Source organism: Anomaloglossus baeobatrachus, chromosome 1, assembly GCF_048569485.1.
Source record: "Anomaloglossus baeobatrachus isolate aAnoBae1 chromosome 1, aAnoBae1.hap1, whole genome shotgun sequence".
NCBI lineage: Eukaryota > Metazoa > Chordata > Amphibia > Anura > Aromobatidae > Anomaloglossus > Anomaloglossus baeobatrachus.
The window spans coordinates 633,533,074-633,551,629 of record NC_134353.1 but is presented as its reverse complement, the minus strand read 5'-3'; the positions used below and the strand labels follow the sequence as shown (position 1 = coordinate 633,551,629).

At 45.4% G+C, this 18,556-nt stretch overlaps 1 protein-coding gene across 3 annotated transcripts in view; it reads right to left on the bottom strand.

The window, feature by feature from the left end:
• CARMIL3 (capping protein regulator and myosin 1 linker 3) overlaps positions 1 to 15,870 on the bottom strand; it is a 137,347-nt gene extending 121,477 nt beyond the window's left edge. For all 3 annotated transcript variants that reach the window (XR_012724887.1, XR_012724888.1, XM_075319299.1), the window contains exons 1-2: positions 15,421 to 15,870; positions 13,653 to 13,750 (exon numbers count right to left, since the gene is read on the bottom strand). Coding sequence is in view for 1 of the 3 variants with exons in the window: in XM_075319299.1 (XP_075175414.1) it covers positions 13,653 to 13,750; positions 15,421 to 15,460 (138 nt within the window). In the remaining 2 variants the exon portion in view is untranslated. The remainder of the gene's footprint in view (positions 1 to 13,652; positions 13,751 to 15,420) is intronic.
• Positions 15,871 to 18,556: the final 2,686 nt, after the last annotated feature.

The window sequence follows — 18,556 nt, the reverse complement described above, 5'->3', positions numbered from 1 at the left end:
GATTCCTAAACCCTTTCTCCGATTTGGATGTGAAAACTCTCATATTGCAGCTGGGAGTGTGCACTTTCAGCCCATATTATATATATAATTGTATTTCTGAACATGTTTTTGTAAACAGCTAAAATAACAAAACAAAACGAGTGACACTGTCCAAATATTTCTGGACCTAACTGTATATACATGATTAATTAGATCTCTTAGACCTGATGAGGCTGGCAAACCTACTTTGAAAATCAACCTTTGAATGTAATTCTTCTTGAAAGTCTGAACTCAATATCCACCCACCTGTGTCGATTGATAGCTATCTCCTCAGCGTCCCTCCTCCCTGCTGCTGCTCAAATCTCAGAAAAAATGCTCAGTACAAGCTACAACAGTCAGGCAGGCTGGGTGGTCAGAGATTCTCTCACTCTATAGCTGGATTCATACAATTTGCATCTTAATATCAAGATTATACAATAATTCTGATATTGCTTTTCAAACTAAATACAGTGGAACCTCGCTTAACAAGTAACTCACTTAATGAGAATTTCGCTTAACAAGCAAAGCTTTCTGTAAATTTGTAACTCGGTTTACGAGAAAGCTTTGCTGTACGAGCAAAATCCTCACCGCACACACTTCCGGTTCCGTACATCCCCCGCACTCTAACCCGCTCTTGCAGTCCACACAAACACACACACATACAGTATTATGCGCACCTTACTTTCCGTTCCACCGCCGGCCTCATAGTTCTTGTAGTTCGCCGGTACATTGCGACGCCCTCACGGAGAACTACAAGACCCAGGAGGCCGGCAATGGAACGGAAGGTAAGGTGAGCATAATATGTGTACCTTCAGTTCCATCGCCGGTCTCCTGGGTCCTGTAGTTCGCCGGTATAGGCTGTGCATAGGCAACCATAGCGACGAAGCAGGAACTTCCTCTGTCACCGCTACTCAAAGACAGCGCACTGGCCAATCACAGGCAAGCGTCTCCTGCCTTTGACGTTAGCGCTCTGGCAGCGGAAGTTCCTCTCTCGTTGTTATGGTAACCCGATACACAGCCCGTAATAGCGAACAGCAAGTCCCAGGAGACCGGCGATGGAACGGAAGGTAAGGTGAGCATAATATGTGCATGTGCGTGCGTGCTTGCATGGGTTTGTGTGAGTTTGTGTGTGTTTGTGTGTGTTTGTGTGAGTTTGTGCATGTGTGCAAATGACACAACAGGGGACCAGGATGGGACATTTAACAAGTTGTGGAACGAATTGTCAGCATTGCAATGATTTTCTATGGGAAACCTTGCTTTGCTGAACAAGTAACTTGGTTAACAAGCACACTCCCAGAACGGATTGTTCTCGTTAACCAAGGTTCCACTGTACATCAGCCTCATAAGATTTAAGAGATTTATTTAATAACGTATGATGTTTACATCATGATGTCTGGTGACAGATCCTCCTAATGCCAAACAATATAACAGTGGGTGTATTTAAATAGCATTTTTTTAATGGGACCTTAAAGAGGTTGTCCACTACTTTAATACTGATGGTATATCCTTAGGATAGGTCATCAATGTCTGATAGGGGTCCGACACCCTGCACCCCCGCCTATCAGCTGTTCTTGGTGCTGGCTGTGGCAACAGGCGGCTGGAAATGCTCAGTTCCGGAGCTGCACCATCAAATGATAGTGGCCACGGCCGGGTACTGCACATCTGCCTTCCATTAAAATTAATAGGAGGTGGATGTGCAGTATCAGAAGACTGGGCAGCTCTGGAGCTGAGCATTTCCGGCTGCCTCCAACCGCCGCCAAAACAGCTGATTGGCGGGGCAGCGGGGTGTCGGACACCAGCAGATCAGATATTGATGAGCTATTGACTTGCCCACCCCAGGGCTTTGGGACACCCGGTGTCGGGCCGGACTAGTCCGGGGAGTAGTCAGTGGTGGCGGGGCCCGACTCCGTGACCCTGGCGGGGTCAACTAATATGGCAGTTGTGGGGGTGGTAGCGTTAATTAAATTTTGTGGAAATATTCGTGACGCCACCTGTGGATTGCGGCTATAGAGCCGCCGCTGCTGGATGAGACCTCTGGGGCTGATGGATTAGCAGCTGGGATGGTTCTGCTCCCCACAGGTGGAGCGGTACCCCGGGGCAGCCATTGGTGCTTATTAAAGTCTATGGTGCTTTGGTCAATGTTGCGGTGCAGGGCGAAATAAAGGAAGCAACACCAGGGGGTGCAGTTTCAAGGTTTTTACTCACTGTTCAGTTACTGCAGACAACCGGTTGCCCATTGGTGTGCTGGGATCTCCTGTCAGGGACCTCTGCCGATCCCGGGTAGTTCTTAAAGTAAATGCCGATGCACCCTTGGTTGTGTCTCCTTCCTAGACTGGTTTCAAAGCCTTGACCTTTGTAGATAAACTCGTCTCGGCCTCCACCATAGGGTCTGGTCAAGAAGGCTTGCCTGGATGGAATCTTGCCCTCTTCCCAGGGGATCTACAGTGGGTTGTGGCCCTGGGCGCTTGCAACCACCCTGGGCCTTCGGTGTTTACTTTTGGAAATGTCTTTCTTTCCTTGGTTTCTAGGGACCGTCCCTGGATGCAGCCTGATCCCTCCACCCGATGTTCTAGCGGAACAGGCCACGAGCTTAAAAGCCTTTCAGTGGCCCTGGAATCCTTTCTTTACTGTCTGTGGTGTCACCTGGGCCTAGCTGGGCCCTAGGGACTCCACCAGGAAGCTTCTCTTTCAGTCACTTTCTCTCTCCACTCTGCTGAGGTATATACCGTATATACTGGCGTATAAGACGACTTTTTACCCCCTTAAAATAATGGCTACAGTGGGGGGTCGTCTTATACGCCGGATATACGGGGGGGGGGGGTGTGTATGTACACTGCAGCGTCCAGGGGAGGTGGGGGCAGCAGCTCTGGAGCACAGGGGAACGCTGCGGCCTGCATCCTTTGATCTCCTGCACCCGCTCATATAATATGCACAGCCGCTGTCCATCTCCAATGGTGCTGAAATCGCACCACAGTGAGGGGCTGGTGAGCGGTGCATATTATATGAGCCTGCGTCCCAGTGTGATCGCACATGCCCACCCCTGTGTTAGATTTGGCCCCCAGGCTGCTGCTCCTTCTAAAATAAAAAAGCTTTACTTACCCCTGCAGCGTTTCTCCCTGTGTCCCTGCTTCCACTGTGATCAGGCAGAGAGCTCAGCCTGCTGTGCCGATCACATGACCGCACTGAGAACCAGGAAGTGGAAGAACAGAAGCACGGAGGGAGACAGGAGGGAGCTCAGCACTGGAGGAGATAAGGAAAGAGGGTTTTATTTTACTATGGGCAGCAGCCTAGGGGCCATATCTGACACAGGGGGACTTGTGCGATCTATAGGGGCCATGGGCAGCACTATGGGGGCGATATCTGACACAGGGGGACTTGTGCGATCTATAGGGGCCATGGGCAGCAGCCTAGGGGCCATATCTGACACAGGGGGACTTGTGCGATCTATAGGGGCCATGGGCAGCACTATGGGGGCGATATCTGACACAGGGGGACTTGTGCCCATTATGGGCCCCGGTGAGCTGCTTCTAACCCCCCAGATGTATGCCCTGCCAATCCCCCCCCCCGCCGATGCCGCGGGTGCTGTACCCGCCGAGCCGCGGGTGCAGGCCCCACAGAGCAGCAGAGTTGTGTGTATTTGTCTGTATGTAGCAGAGTTGTATGTGTTTGTCTGTATGTAGCAGAGTTGTATGTGTTTGTCTGTATGTAGCAGAGTTGTATGTGTTTGTCTGTATGTAGCAGAGTTGTGTGTGTTTGTCTGTATGTAGCAGAGTTGTGTGTGTTTGTCTGTATGTAGCAGAGTTGTATGTGTTTGTCTGTATGTAGCAGAGTTGTACGTGTTTGTCTGTATGTAGCAGAGTTGTATGTGTTTGTCTGTATGTAGCAGAGTTGTATGTGTTTGTCTGTATGTAGCAGAGTTGTACGTGTTTGTCTGTATGTAGCAGAGTTGTATGTGTTTGTCTGTATGTAGCAGAGTTGTATGTGTTTGTCTGTATGTAGCAGAGTTGTATGTGTTTGTCTGTATGTAGCAGAGTTGTATGTGTTTGTCTGTATGTAGCAGAGTTGTGTGTGTTTGTCTGCATGTAGCAGAGTTGTGTGTGTTTGTCTGTTTGTAGCAGAGTTGTGTGTGTTTGTCTGTTTGTAGCAGAGTTGTGTGTGTTTGTCTGTTTGTAGCAGAGTTGTGTGTGTTTGTCTGTTTGTAGCAGAGTTGTGTGTGTTTGTAGCAGAGTTGTATGTGTTTGTCTGTATGTAGCAGAGTTGTGTGTGTTTGTCTGCATGTAGCAGAGTTGTGTGTGTTTGTCTGTTTGTAGCAGAGTTGTGTGTGTTTGTCTGTTTGTAGCAGAGTTGTGTGTGTTTGTCTGTTTGTAGCAGAGTTGTGTTTGTTTGTCTGTTTGTAGCAGAGTTGTGTGTGTTTGTCTGTTTGTAGCAGAGTTGTGTGTGTTTGTAGCAGAGTTGTGTGTGTCTGTTTGTAGCAGAGTGTAGTACCATTGTTTCAGTCCAGTTGTGGCTTTATACAGCAGGGAGGAGCATTCCTTGCTGTACTAAGTGAACATTGGAGCGATTGATCTGTCAATGGCCCTTTAAAAACATATTGTACGGCTCTCGCGGAATTAAAATTAACATGTTGCAATCAAAGCAGACTTTTTTTCATTTGGGAGCGGGGTAGTCTTATACAGTGAGTATATCCCAAATTCTATATTTTTAGGGCAGAAGTTGGGGGTCGTCTTATACGCCCAGTCGTCTTATACGCCGGCATATACGGCTACCTCCCTCTCCTTCTCCCTTTCACACACTGTCTGTACTTGAACTTCCTGTATCTGCTCTTTCTTTCTGTTGGCTCCTCCCGCTTTCCCTGTTGCCAGGCCCACCGTATGGGAGAAGAGATGGGTCTTACGGCCCCCCCAGCATGCAGCATGGGGATAGCTGCCACTATCCCCGGTCCCAAAATATGCCTAACAATAGGTGTAGTGTGAATTTGCCTGTGAAACGGCGTTTACCCTTGTCCTTACCCCGGATGTGACATCACACCTCTGGGTGAGGTGCAATGTCTCTGTGGCGACGGAAGCCTCAGGGGCGCCACACTATCCTAAGGATAGGTCATCAATGTAAAAGTAGTGGACAACCCCTTTAAAAAAATCTCTCAGAAGATTATTGTTTTGTTTCTGGCAGCTTAAACCCCTGTCAGTCAACTGCTATGGCTACAGGTAGCCACGCATGTCACTTCAGGAGGGTGCCCATGCCAAATCCTCCTATGCATGAGTCACTTTTTGGGTTAGGAAGGATCAACCCATTTTTACGGCACCAATGTATTTTTTTAGAGCTTATGGAGCCGACGAGTCTTGATGGGACAACTTCTTTAAGAAAGCAATAAAAGTAGTGCTATTGTTTGAGGAGAAACTCCTGTATAATAATGAAGCAAAAGGCATGCCCCAAGCGTACGTTAAAACAGCATTCTTCTATTTTAACAAGCATCCTCCAGCTTGACTTTTAGAGCAAATTAATCCAGCTTCTGTCACCCTTCTCGAGTGTAGACATTACTGTCAGCAGGCGGCAGCTTTGGAAACCCTATGTTCTATCATGTGTTCGCCAGGCAGAGGCGACTGTTTGGCAATAGTCATGTCATTACAGTGACAATGGTAGAATACACAGGGTTCGTCAGATTAGTGGTTGTCACCCACAACATTCCTCGAGGAGCCAACTAAATATCAACTACCAAAGTAGACACATCAAGTAACCAGCCTGGCAACACCTATTAGATCAATGTCCGTGGATCCTGGGTATCTCAGTAGAATCTGATGACTGTTAATTATGTATGAGTTCAGCCATGTGATAGCTGGAAACAATTCAGAGCAGTTTATCTCAACCACTTTCCGCCATAAGCTTTTCTCATCAGCAAGCTTGTTCAGATTACCCCTCTCTCGGTCTTGCACCGCCAGATTAGATGCAGATAGGTGGATTTCACTCACAATCTTATCTGTATGGAAGGGTCCAGATTGACAAGCAACCAACAGTCCAACCACTATACCTTAAAGCTGGTGTCACACATAACGACGACGACAACGACGTCGCTGCTACGTCACCATTTTCTGTGACGTTGCAGCGACGTCCCGTCGCTGTGTGTGACATCCAGCAACGACCTGGCCCCTGCTGTGAGGTCGCCGGTCGTTGCTGAATGTCCAGCTTCATTTTTTGGTCGTCACTCTCCGGCTGTGACACACACATCGCTGTGTGTGACAGCGAGAGAGCGACGAAATGAAGCGATCAGGAGCCGGCGTCTGGCAGCTGCGGTAAGCTGTAACCAGCGTAAACATCGGGTAACCAAGGGAAGACCTTTCCCTGGTTACCCGATGTTTACGCTGGTTACCAGCCTCCGCTCTTGCTGCCAGTGCCGGCTCCTGCACTGTGACATGTGGCTACAGTATGCATCGGGTAATTAACCCGATGTATACTGTAGCAAGGAGAGCAAGGAGCCAGCGCTAAGCAGTGCGCACGGCTCCCTGCTCTCTGCACTGACATGTAGCTGCAGCACACATCGGGTTAATTAACCCGATGTGTACTGTACCTAGGAGAGCAAGGAGCCAGCGCTAAGCGCGGCTCCCTGCTCTCTGCACATGTAGCGACGTTATGATCGCTGCTTCTGCTGTGTTTGACAGCTAAGCAGCGATCATAACAGCGACTTACAAGGTCGCTGTTACGTCACCGAAAATGGTGACGTAACAGCGACGTCGTTGTCGCTGTCGCTTAGTGTGACACCAGCTTTACTCTGTGCTAGAAAAGGAACCAGAAGAATGATGTGGTTATCTCCGCGCAGCTATGGAACAATGAAGTAGCCAATACACTGGTTGTAGATGAAAGGTGGCTTATTTCAATGCATTTTGAAGTGATCCTCACTTTTTCCTCAGGAAAACCACCTGGTGCGCCAGTTCTCACAAACGTAGACAAACTACTGCGCTGTCCCCATTGGGGCTCACAATCTAAATTCCCATCAGTATGTCTTTGGAATGTGGGAGGAAGCCAAAGAACCTGGAGGAAACCCACACAAGCACAATCTATTCATACTCACAACTTTTAAAACTATACTAGTTCAATATCACGAGCTGAAAAATTCAGCAGAGAATGTTGGACCTATATTACTGGGTAGACAATAACTTTACCACTTTGCATTTCTAAGTTCTGTAAATGAACCGTTTTAAATCAATTCATACAACTTAAGCTGGGGTCACACTAAATGACAGCGACAACGACGTCGCTGTTACGTCACCATTTTCTGTGACGTAGCAGCGACCTTGTAAGACGCTGTTATGATCGCTGCTTAGCTGTCACACACAGCAGCCGAAGCAGCGATCATAACGACCCGCGTCGCTCTTCTGCAACATGTGCAGAGAGCAGGGAGCCGCGCACACTGAGCGCTGGCTCCTTGCTCTCCTAGCTACAGTACACATCGGCTTAATTAACCCGATGTGTACTGCAGCTACATGTCACAGTGCAGAGAGCAGGGAGCCGCGCACACTGAGCGCTGGCTCCTTGCTCTCCTAGCTACAGTACACATCGGGTTAATTACACGATGTGTACTGCAGCTACATGTGCAGAGAGCAGGAGCCGGCAGCACAGGCAGCGTGAGAGCGGCGGAGGCTGGTAACGAAGGTAAATATCGGGTAACCACCTTGGTTACCCGATGTTTACCTTGGTTACAGCTTACCGCAGCTGCCAGATGCTGGCTCCTGCTCGCTTCATTTCGTCGCTCTCTCGCTGTCACACACAGCGATCTGTGCGTCACAGCGGGAGAGCGACGACCAAAAAATGAAGCTGGACATTCAGCAACGAGCTGCGACCTCACAGCAGGGGCCAGCTCGTTGCTGGATGTCATACACAGCGACAGCGACGGGACGTCGCTGCAACGTCACAGAAAATGGTGACGTAGCAGCGACGTCGTTGTCGTTGTCGCTGTGTGTGACACCACCTTAAGGCTAGGTTCACATTTCCGTTGTTTTGTATCAGTCACATGTGTTGCTTGACGCTTGTGACTGATGCGTTGTACAACGGATGACAAGAATAAGAATTCATTGTCGGACTCCGTTGTAAAACGTGAGAGAGAGCGATCAGCTGATCGTTCACAGTAGCCGGCCGGCTTTTGAGAGCGAACAGATGATCTCCTGGCGACCGGCTAATGAGAGCGATCAGCTGATCGCTCTCATTAGCTGGCCGCCGGGTGATCAGCTGATCGCTCACATTAGCCGGCCGCCGGATGATCAGCTGATCACGCTCATTAGCCGGCTGCCGGGTGATCAGCTGATCGCTCTCATTAGCTGGCCGCCGGATGATCAGCTGATCACGCTCATTAGCCGGCTGCCGGGTGATCAGCTGATCGCTCTCATTAGCTGGCCGCCGGGTGATCAGCTGATCGCTCACATTAGCCGGCCGCCGGATGAACAGCTGATCACGCTCATTAGCCGGCTGCCAGGTGATCAGCTGATCGCTCACAGAAGCCGGCCGCCGGGCGATCAGCTGATCGTTCGGCCGCCGAGAAAGAGCATGCGCAGCGGAATCAAAAGGATTCCGCTGCGTTCCTGCCGCCCGACGGTCAGTCATTCCACGACTGATCAGTTGGGCGGAGGATGTAACGCAGCGTCATCAGTCACAATCCACCGCTCATACAAGTATATGGGAACAACGAAATCCGCCAAACGGATTCCGTTGTTTACCAGAGCCGCGGATTGTGACTGATACAAATTGACGGAAATGTGAACCTAGCCTAATGGATCTGAAAGAAAACCTGCCCCACCATGGATACAGTTACAAACTGGGAGCAAATGTTCATTGTAGAGTAATGTAATATCAGAGAAAAGTTATATGGGCTCTCTCTAGAAGATGCTCCAAGGAAACCATGGTTTAGAAGTCACAAATAGAGATTAGAAAATTGATCCAACTAATTTGAGTAGAACCAGAATACTACCTCAATTCAAATTTCATAAAAACACCATTTATTGAAATTCATTTAAAATTCAAAAAGTTCCACCTGTGAAAAAATACAACACACAAAAAACATATACCAGGACCATGGGACAGCTCCAAGATATCTGCCCAGAGGAACAAAATTATTCCATAATTAGTATCAATAATAATCCTGCCAAGGTATAAGATCTAAATGACCCTCACTCTCTCTTTCCTCTACCTGCCAATGGAGGTGCAACATAAAGTCACAATACACCCTAAAGGTAATGAGGTGCCCCCATTCCTCGGCGGCTTTCCCTTCTATAATATCCCTAGTCTCCCTTATATTATAATTCAATCTAGGGGTTATAGCTTCAATTGTCAGGAAAAGATAGGAAAAATAAACTTATCTGAGAGATATTTGAGTCAAAAATAGTAGTCCCTCAGCAGTCCTTTTTTTTCATAATGTAGAGGCGTCCGGGCTTTCCATGGTCCTCAACCCAATAACATAGATTCACATAGTCTCAGTCTCAACGCGTTTCTCCCCATAAAATTAGTTAGGGTTCATCAGGAGACAAATGAAAAATAACTGGCCCAATCGCCTGATAGCTGTTAAGGGGGCTACTCATTCAGCAGCACAAACCTCTCCATGTGGATGTATATAATGGACCAATTATTCAATAATACCAATACCAATAATGTATCCATTATATACATCCACATGGAGAGGTGTGTGCTGCTGAATGAGTAGCCCCCTTAACAGCTATCAGGCGATTGGGCCAGTTATTTTTCATTTGTCTCCTGATGAACCCTAACTAATTTTATGGGGAGAAACGCGTTGAGACTGAGACTATGTGAATCTATGTTATTGGGTTGAGGACCATGGAAAGCCCGGACGCCTCTACATTATGAAAAAAAAGGACTGCTGAGGGACTACTATTTTTGACTCAAATATCTCTCAGATAAGTTTATTTTTCCTATCTTTTCCTGACAATTGAAGCTATAACCCCTAGATTGAATTATAATATAAGGGAGACTAGGGATATTATAGAAGGGAAAGCCGCCGAGGAATGGGGGCACCTCATTACCTTTAGGGTGTATTGTGACTTTATGTTGCACCTCCATTGGCAGGTAGAGGAAAGAGAGAGTGAGGGTCATTTAGATCTTATACCTTGGCAGGATTATTATTGATACTAATTATGGAATAATTTTGTTCCTCTGGGCAGATATCTTGGAGCTGTCCCATGGTCCTGGTATATGTTTTTTGTGTGTTGTATTTTTTCACAGGTGGAACTTTTTGAATTTTAAATGAATTTCAATAAATGGTGTTTTTATGAAATTTGAATTGAGGTAGTATTCTGGTTCTATATTGATTTTCTACCTACGCAATAGGTTTATAAGTGTTTGAACCAACTAATTTGAGCTATACATGTGATTTTCCATCAGTCCCCCATTAGCACATATTGAATTGATTTGCTGAATTTGAGATTCACTTTTGAGAAATCGAAGTAGAAACGATTTCTCTATTGCATTCTGCTGGTTATATCAAGTGAATAGGACAAATTGATCATCCTAAAGTTACAAAACTAAGTAGGAACTATTCAACATCCATAAACCAGTGGGAGATTTTTCTCTTGGGATTTTTTGTAGTAAGAAATTTGAAGTTAAACACAAACTTCATGCGGGTGACTTTCTGATTATTAAATGGGTATTCCCATCTCCAAAATCCTATCCCAATATGTAGTAGGTATAATAATAATATTAGCAAATACCTTCAACTAGAAATGTAGTATAGTTCTCCTGATATAGCCATGTCGCTTACCTAATGTGCAGGGCATTGCAGCTTAGGTATCCATGGTTACGACCACTTATTTAGTGACAGTTATTTGCTTGTGTTTGTAACCATAGATACCTAAGCATTAATGTCCTGCACATGAGGTAAGCAATATGAGAAGGAGCAGAAGTGAAATAGGGCGTCTGAAGCATACTTCATAACATGGAAGTCTCATTGCTTATACTTATACAGGGGGAGGGGAATGTAGGTTTACCATAATAAAAAGATGGCGTGGGCAGCAGAAAGCAATGAATGTCCTGTTGACCATTCCACTGATCGCAGGGATTATCAATATCCTACTAGATCATCCCATGACTGAGACAGATGTTAAAGGGAACCAATCACCAGGATTTTCGTATATAACCTAAAGCCAGTGCTATACTGGCACTATCAGGCTGATTCTATACATACCTTTAGTGATCAGCTCGGATGTATAGGTTTTGAAATCCAAGAAAGTAAAGTATATAAATCCATCAGCTTCTTGAGTGACAGCAGCTTAGGATCAGATAATATATCTGGGGGGTGTATGCATAGTTAACCTCTCCCCCTGTTAGAATTAGCATAAGTATTATACAATCGATTTCATTTTCACTAGCAGGACCTGTGCTGAGGTCATACTCATACCCATGTGACCAGAAGGGGCGGGGCTTCAGCCATCAAAGCTGATACCATAAAGCAACATTTTATGTTGGCTGAGGCCTCACCCCTTCTGTTCACATGGGTATGACCTCAGCACAGATCCTGCTAGTGAAAAAGTAAATTGTTTGTATAATACTTATGCTAATTCTAACATCGGGAGGGGATAAGTAGAATACCCCCCAGATATTATCAGCCCCTTAGCTGCTGTCACTCAAGAAGCTGATGATTTTATAAACTTTACTTTTTTGGATTTCAAAACCTAAACATCCGAGCTGACCACTAAAGGTATGTATAGAATCAGTCTGATAGTGCCAGTATAGCACTGTATGTATAGAATCAGCCTGATAGTGCCAGTATAGCACTGGCTTTAGGTTATGTATGAAATCCTGGTGATTGGCTCCCTTTAAGGAACGTTTCTCCCTTCAACTGGGGAGCCTTAAAAAGGTTATCCACCACAGCTTAATCACTTCAAGGCCCCATTTAATTTGAAAACAGAAGATACCTCCTGAAGCAGCGCCATTCCAGCTATGTTGGGTCCACTGTTCCTGCTGGATCATGTGACATCGCTTTGCTATACGTAGTTAATATTTTGTCCACTCTTATGTAATAGTAAAGGCTGTAGCCCACCAAGCCTGTGACCCAGCAATGTCAATTAATCCACTAGGAGCAGCAGCGCCGACATTGGTGGAATAACACTGCTGTGAAAGGTGAGAATCCACTCTTTTAATCTTAAATGAGGCTCTGAAGTGATTAAGCTAGAGTTGTCTAGTAGTGGACAACCCCTTTAATGTCCCGCCATGTCTTTTTTTCACTTTAACCCTAGCCATTTAATCATATTGCCTTGAACATAACAAATGTCAGAATAGAAGTAAAAGTGTGGTCTACGGTTACTGAATGGGATAAGAAATGAAATAAATTAGAAAATAAAGTTTCATTTTCATTCAGTATTATAAAACTAAACACGTTAGATGAAAGTCATCCAAGCCTGCCAAATTCGCAGGGACAAGCCAACCATACATGAGGCCTCCTGACTTTCCCCCAAGGGGAAGTCTCTATAGTTTAAGATTCAATGCCAGATCTTTTCGTTTTCAGGAGATTAATGCGGGCTTTATACGAGACGATATATCGTGCGATATGTCGTCGGGGTCACGGTTTTCGTGACGCACATTCGGCATAGCGCACAACGTCGTGTCGTGTGACACCTCCGAGCAACGAAGTATCTCTCACAAATTGTGAGTCGTGTACTCGTCGTTAACTTTCATAATATCGTTTATTTTCATGGGTACAGGTTGTTCATCGTTTTTGTGGCATCACAAGTTGCTCCGTGTGACACCACGGGAACGATGAACACAGCGTACCTGCGTCCCACGGCACCCGCCGGCTTAATGGAAGGAAGGAGGTGGGCGGGATATTTACATCCCGCTCATCTCCGCCCCTCTGCTTCTATTGGCCGGCCGCCGTGTGACGTCGCTGTGACGTCGAACGTCCCTCCCACTTCAGGAAGTGGACGTTCGTCACTCACAGCGAGGTCGTCCAGATGGTAAGTGCGTGTGACGGGGGTTAAACGAGTTTGTACACCACAGGCAGCAATTTGCCCGTGACGCAAAAACGACGGGGCGGGTACGATCGCTCGTGCTATCGCACAATAGATCGACTCGTGTAAAGCAGGCTTAAAGGGGGCTTTACACGCAACGACATCGCTAACGAGATGTCGTTGGGGTCAAGGAAATCATGACGCACATCCGGCCTCGTTAGCGATGTCGTTGCGTGTAAAGCAGCCTTTAGGCCACTGCCAGTAGAATCTGGCAGCAGCTTTCTCCTTTATCCCCATTGAAAACACGAATGTTGTGGGTTAGTGCAGATTTGGTGAGTACTCTTCTATTAGGGCCTTCATATTGTATATGCCCTTGACATAAATGGAAAGGTCCTAGTGTCGATGTGTTTTTAGGGCAAGTCTGTAACAGGCAAAGATATATGATTCCAGATAACTATTCTGAAATACATGAATTCTCCATTATTCTAGGCTCTAATTATGCTACATCCATCCTCAGTCAGACACCTGCTTATATTGTATATTCCATACTTGTCCAGTTCTACATATAACACTGCAATGCATTCATGTAGGAGGGGAAGGAAGAAGTATCTTGTATCTGTGTAAGTAGGAATATGAAGCCATAGCCGGAGATGACAGGTACATCTGTGCTGGGACGCGCACACATTTGCTACTCACCAGTATCCTGTCTTCTAGCTTTCTTGGTCTGGTCTCTAGTTGCACTCTCTGGAGACGAAACTCTCCTCCAGCCCGGCTCAGCAGCTGTCTAATGCTGTCTGGGGAGACAATGTGAGACAACCCAGTGAGCATATTATTACTTAAGAAAAGGAAAAGAGAAAAATAGCAGTAAATCTGAGCTATCATACAATATCTGCCCAGCTACAGATAGTGAGGCTTGTGTATAGCTAGGTGGGAACCATACCAATGCACAGAAAAGCACATAAGACATGCAGGGTATAGCTATAGCTAGACGGAAGATGGCTAATGTGGACGTTACCGGCAACAGATGTACTCCCAAAAATGGGAGGACACAAGAGACAAGTTCAAATGTTTCGTAATTACCTATACCATTATAAATCAGACACATTGTACCCAGTTATTCCAAATATACATAATGCGTGCATTACAGAGGCCAACACTCCATATACACTGGATAGCAATGCTAGATAGAGTCAGGAGAAAGATAGACAGATAGACAGACAGATGATAGATAGATAGATAGATAGATAGATAGATAGAGGGAGGGATAGATAGATAGATAGATAGATAGATAGAGGGATAGATAGATAGAGGGAGGGATAGATAGATAGATAGATAGATAGATAGATAGATAGATAGATAGATAGATAGAGGGATAGATAGATAGATAGATAGATAGATAGATAGAGGGATAGATAGATAGATAGATAGATAGATAGATAGATAGATAGATAGATAGATAGATAGATAGATAGATAGATAATAGATAGATAGAGGGAGGGATAGATAGATAAATAGAGAGATAGATAGATAGACAGAGATATAGATAAATAGATAAAGATAGATAGATATATAAATAGATAAAGATAGATAGATAGAGGGAGGGATAGATAGATAGATAGATAGATAGAGATAATAGATAGATAGAGGGAGGGATAGATAGATAGATAATAGATAGATAGAGGGAGGGATAGATAGATAGATAGATAGATAGAGGGATAGATAGATAGATAGATAGATAGATAGATAATAGATAGATAGAGGGAGGGATAGATAGATAGATAGATAGAGGGATAGATAGATAGATAATAGATAGATAGAGGGAGGGATAGATAGATAGACAGAGATATAGATAAATAGATAAAGATAGATAGATAGATATATAAATAGATAAAGATAGATAGATAGATATATAAATAGATAAAGATAGATAGATAGATAGATAGATAGATATACAGGACAGAGGGCACTTCGAAGAGGTGTGGATAATACTAATAAGTACCAGTCTACAAAAAGCCAAATGACCGTTGAATGTCAAATTTAGCTCATTATTTTTAATAAGTGCTCAGGGCCATTGGGATCTCTTATACTCGTAAAACATCTATATACAGCTAAACATAAGACAAGGATAGTCATAGACCATAACGATAATCATATGTACTGTGAAAACGATAAGCAACATAAAGGAGAGCAAAAAAGAATAAACAATGTGCAAGATCATGACAAATATACATGTATGATGGATGGCAACACATAGGTACATAGATAATAGAGATATAGATGATAAATAGATAATGATAGATAATAGATAGATAATAGATGATAGATAATATAGATAGATAGATAGATAATATCGATAATAGAGGGATAGATAGATAGATAATATAGATAATAGATAGATAATATAGATAGATAATAGATAGATAATAGATAGATATTAGATAGGTAGTAGATATCCACATCTCACCTTGCAGTGCTCTGCAGGGCTCCATACACAACTGGTTCATGGCTGCTGCATTTCTTGCTCTGTCATAACATCAGCTGCATGCAGCCCTTGTGAGCTGTGTAGTTTTCTATGGAGAGTACAGGGTGTATATATTGTGAGTATATCTCTATGTATGTGTGTGTCCTCTCGGGGAGGATTACAGTGTGTGTAGATGCAGCAGTCTTGTGTTGGTCCCCATGTACACCCACTGTATGAAGCATATGCTGTGTGTGGATGGGTGTGCTGGCCCCTGCTTGCCTGTCACTTGTGGTCTGCTGGCTCCTATGCTGGCATGTCTGTCTCTCTCAGTCTCTCACTCTGGATGTGATAAAGAGCAGATCCAGCAGCAGAACTGCCTATGTGAGAGATTGAGAGGGAGAGAGACAGTCTGCTGCTCCTGTGCTGGTGAGAGATGGAGAGTGTGTGAGATAGGGAGGCAGTGCGAGGGGCTGGCGACAGAGGGGGGTGGCACATTGGGCCATTTAACTGCTTCTGCTTCTCAGAAGGAAAACAGCCCTGGGAAAGTGGACTTGTGTGATTGTATGGCTTTAAATACAAGGCTATGTTACAAAATCCGATAACATATTTTTCTGGTGCAGATTTTTCATTTTTGGTGCTGTGGTTAATTTAACGGCACAGATCAATAACACTACAAGATTCCTATTAAAATAATGGACAAATGATAGGTTTTGTGTAAGAAAAATACATACACTAATAAACTATAGGTAAAGGTGTAAAAGCAACAGTAGCTCCTGTATCAAATTAAGGTAGCAATCTTATCAACAATATCATAGATGAATAGATAGAAGATAGATAGATATGTAATCAATAGATAGAACATAGATATATATATAGATATGTGATAGATAGAGAGATAGATAAAGTTAGATCGATATGTGATAGATAGATGGATAGATAGATAGATAGATAGATAGATAGATAGAGGGATAGATAGATAGAGGGATAGATAGATAATGTGATAGATAAATTATAGATAGATAGATAGATAAATAGATGGTGGTTGTAGTGCTTTTTTGCTGTGAGCAGTTATGGTATTAAACCTTGTTGTACTTTCATTGCTGCCTTACTTCTCTTCCTTTTCTCCTTAGTTTCTTACTGTATGTTCCTGTGATTTTGCAGTATGTTTGAGTTTCTGTTTTTCCTTGTCTGTCTATATCTGTGTTTCCATCACACTCCTGATCTTTCCTTACCTGGGGGAGGGAACAGTTTAGCTTTGGTCAGTAGGACAGCAAGGTATGGGATTCAAGCATCTCCACCATTAGGGATAAACCCAAGGACAGGGATAGCCTAGGGCAGTCATGGCGAACCTTTTACAGGCCGAGTGCCCAAACTGTATCCCTAAACCCATTTTTTTTTCCGAAGTGCCAACCAAAACTATTATGTAAATAATTGATTGTAACCTTACCTTTGCCGTCTTCCCTTCTCTTCAGCAGGGGGCATCACGCTCGTGCTTACCACACATTGAAGCTGAGCCCCTGCCCTTTCCAGACACAGCAGTTGGATTGATCCCTCTGGAAAAAAATTGCAGCATATTAGACAAAGATTTTAGCCTGGAATGCAATCAGATGTCACCCTGTAATCCACATCTACATTTCAAAGTCTGAACATCCTGAAATCCCATAAAGACGTACGAGTTGCTCCCCTCCCCTTTCATTCTGAAGTTATGTCCCCCATCCTGGGCCACTTCCTGGTAAACATGTCCCCCATCCTGATATATATTTCTTACATTCTGGTATATTTGTCCCCATCATGGCCCCATCCTGGTAAATGTTCCTCCATCCCAGCATGTACCCCATTCGTGGTAAATGTCCTCCACTCTGGTAAATGTACCCCATTCCTGGTAAATGTACCCCATCATTGTAAATGTATCCCATCCTGGCATGTTCCCCCATGCTGTTAAATGACCCCATCCTGGTAAATGTACCTCATCCAGGCATGTTCCCTTATCCTGGTAAATGTCCCCTTTCCTGGTAAATGTACCCCATCCTGATAAATGTCCCCCATCCTGGCATTTGTCCTCATCCTGGCATGTTCATGTACCCCCATCCTGGCATATTTCCCCCCATCCTTTCATGTTTCCCCCCATCCTGGTAAATGTATCCCCCATCCTGGTAAATGTACCCCTTACTGGCATGTTCCGCTTCCTGCTAAATGTACCCCATCCTGGCATGTTTCCCCCCATCCTTGCAGTCATGTTTCCCCCATCCTTGCAGCCATGTTTCCCCCCATCTTTGCAGCCATGTTTCCCCCCCATCTTTGCAGCCATGTTTCCCCCTATCTTTGCAGTTATATTTCCCCCCCATTCTTGAAGCCATGTTTCCCCATCTTTGCACGTTTTTCTCCATCTTTGCATGTTTCTCCCATCCTTGCAGCTATGTTTGCCCCGTGCTCTGTTTGCTTGCCCCGTGCTCTGTTTGCTTGCCCCGTGCTCTGTTTGCTTGCCCCGTGCTCTGTTTGTTTGCCCCGTGCTCTGTATGTTTGCCCCGTGCTCTGTATGTTTGCCCCGTGCTCCCCATGTTTGCCCCGTGCTCCCCATGTTTGCCCCGTGAGCTCCATGTTTGCCCCGTGCTCTGTATGTTTGCCCCGTGCTCTGTATGTTTGCCCCGTGCTCCCTATGTTTTCCCCGTGCTCCCTATGTTTTCCCCGTGCTCTCCATGTTTTCCCCGTGCTCTCCATGTTTGCCCCGTGCGCTCCATGTTTGCCCCGTGCGCTCCATGTTTGCCCCGTGCTCCCCATGTTTCCCCCGTGCTCCCCATGTTTGCCCCGTGCTCTGTATGTTTGCCCCGTGCTCCCTATGTTTGCCCCATGCTCTCCACATTTGCCCCGTGCGCTCCATGTTTGCCCCGTGCTCCCCATGTTTCCCCCGTGCTCTGTATGTTTGCCCCGTGCTCTGTTTGCCCCGTGCTCCCTATGTTTGCCCCATGCTCTCCATGTTTGGCCCGTGCGCTCCTTGTTTGCCCCGTGCTCCACATGTTTACTCCGTGCTCCCATGTTTCCCCCATGCGTTCCATGTTTGCCCCGTGCTGTGTATGTTTGCCCTGTGCTCTGTATGTTTCCCCCGTGCGCTCCATGTTTCCCCCGTGCGCTCCATGTTCCC